This window comes from Aplysia californica, unplaced genomic scaffold (genome assembly GCF_000002075.1).
Source record: "Aplysia californica isolate F4 #8 unplaced genomic scaffold, AplCal3.0 scaffold01130, whole genome shotgun sequence".
In the NCBI taxonomy this organism is placed as follows: domain Eukaryota; kingdom Metazoa; phylum Mollusca; class Gastropoda; order Aplysiida; family Aplysiidae; genus Aplysia; species Aplysia californica.
Genome location: NW_004798400.1, coordinates 143,105 through 144,536, shown reverse-complemented (window position 1 = coordinate 144,536; position 1,432 = coordinate 143,105). Strand labels below are relative to the sequence as shown.

The window sequence follows — 1,432 nt, the reverse complement described above, 5'->3', positions numbered from 1 at the left end:
GGGGGGGTGCGTTTTGATTAAATTTTGAGGGTTTGTTTTGCTTTGTTTTGTTTTTGAGGAGTCCAATTCTGTTTAAGAAGAGCTCTGCGGTGATCATACCTTCCTCTATGATGAGGTTTCTCAGGATAGTCATCCCCAAAGCCGACGACGTAGCTGAATCCTGTGTCTCCCAGGGCGTAGTGGATCTGACACATGGCCCAGTGGCGGTACTCCGTGGGGTGGATGCCCGCGTCAGCGGCGATCAGGGCCATCATTGCCATGTTGGCTGGTGGGGAGTCAACGTGTAAAGTAAAGGGTGGGGGAATTCTTTTTTCATATTTGATTGACATACATGTATTAAGGTGGCCAGAGAGAGAAAGATAGAGAATGAAGGAATATTCAGAGCTGCCGGAACTGACCAGAGTAGACCCAGGGTGAATTTCTCGTTGTGAATATCAAGTCATTAACCTCCTTTCCCCTTTCCCCCATAATTAACTTTACGAGGTTTATTTGTCTCTAAATCAATGAAATCATTTCATCATGTAACTTAAAACAAGGGTGCCTATTCTTAATTGTAACTTATATAAGCCTCTAGCTCACATGCGTATCGAAGGGATGCCCAAACCAATCTGAAGGCCAGGCCCTTGGGCGTGTATGTAATGTCACCGCCGGGGAACCAGGAGGTGTAGGTGCCTTCAACAGCCTGTTTGTAGGAGTCCTTGCCTGTCAGTTTGTACAGGAGAACCTGCAGATAGTAATTATAATGTTGTAACATGGACAACTTAACATTTCTTGAGCACATGCAAACTATACTACAGATTAATAAAGTGTGATAAAAAGTTTATCAAAATTTTGAGCTTAGTAGATCGGAACAGTTGGCTGACGGTATATACATTATCATAATGAACATACACAGAATAACGCACTTTTAAAGTCCTTCTCCCGGGCTGTTGCCCTTTCCTTTATCCCCGCCCTTTTCCGCCCACCTCACCTCTCGGCCACTTTTTAGGGACAAACTATATCACTTAGCGACCAAAAGCACTATCATAATTGGCAGACACATAATAATATGTCCGACCTGCAGCAGACCAAAGGCAATGCAGCTTGCGGGTACATCTTAGACTACCATACACATTGTACTAATGAGAAAACATCGCATGTTCTCCCGATTCAAGATCGGTGATGGACCCAACTGTTCTTGTGGTGCCAGCCGACAAGATGCACAACATATTTTCCAGTACTGTCCACTACTGGATACAGCAAGAAAAAAATATTGGCCTCAACACAGGGACATGCACCAGAAGCTGTATGCCAGCCCTCTCGACCTGGGAAGCACTGCGGAGTTCATCAACTCTTCAGCCCTCACCATCTAATCGACGAAGAAGAAGAAGAAGAAGAAGAAGAAGAAGAAGAAGAAGAAGAAGAAGACGAGGAGGAGGAGGAGGAGGAGGAG

General features: G+C 45.0%; 1 protein-coding gene across 1 annotated transcript in view; it reads right to left on the bottom strand.

The window, feature by feature from the left end:
• LOC101849097 (endoglucanase 4) overlaps positions 1-1,432 on the bottom strand; it is a gene marked incomplete in the record, with an annotated part of 43,502 nt that overhangs the window by 3,901 nt on the left and 38,169 nt on the right. The window contains 1 exon segment of the mRNA XM_035973313.1: positions 100-265. Within this exon segment, the coding sequence (XP_035829206.1) occupies positions 100-265 (166 nt within the window).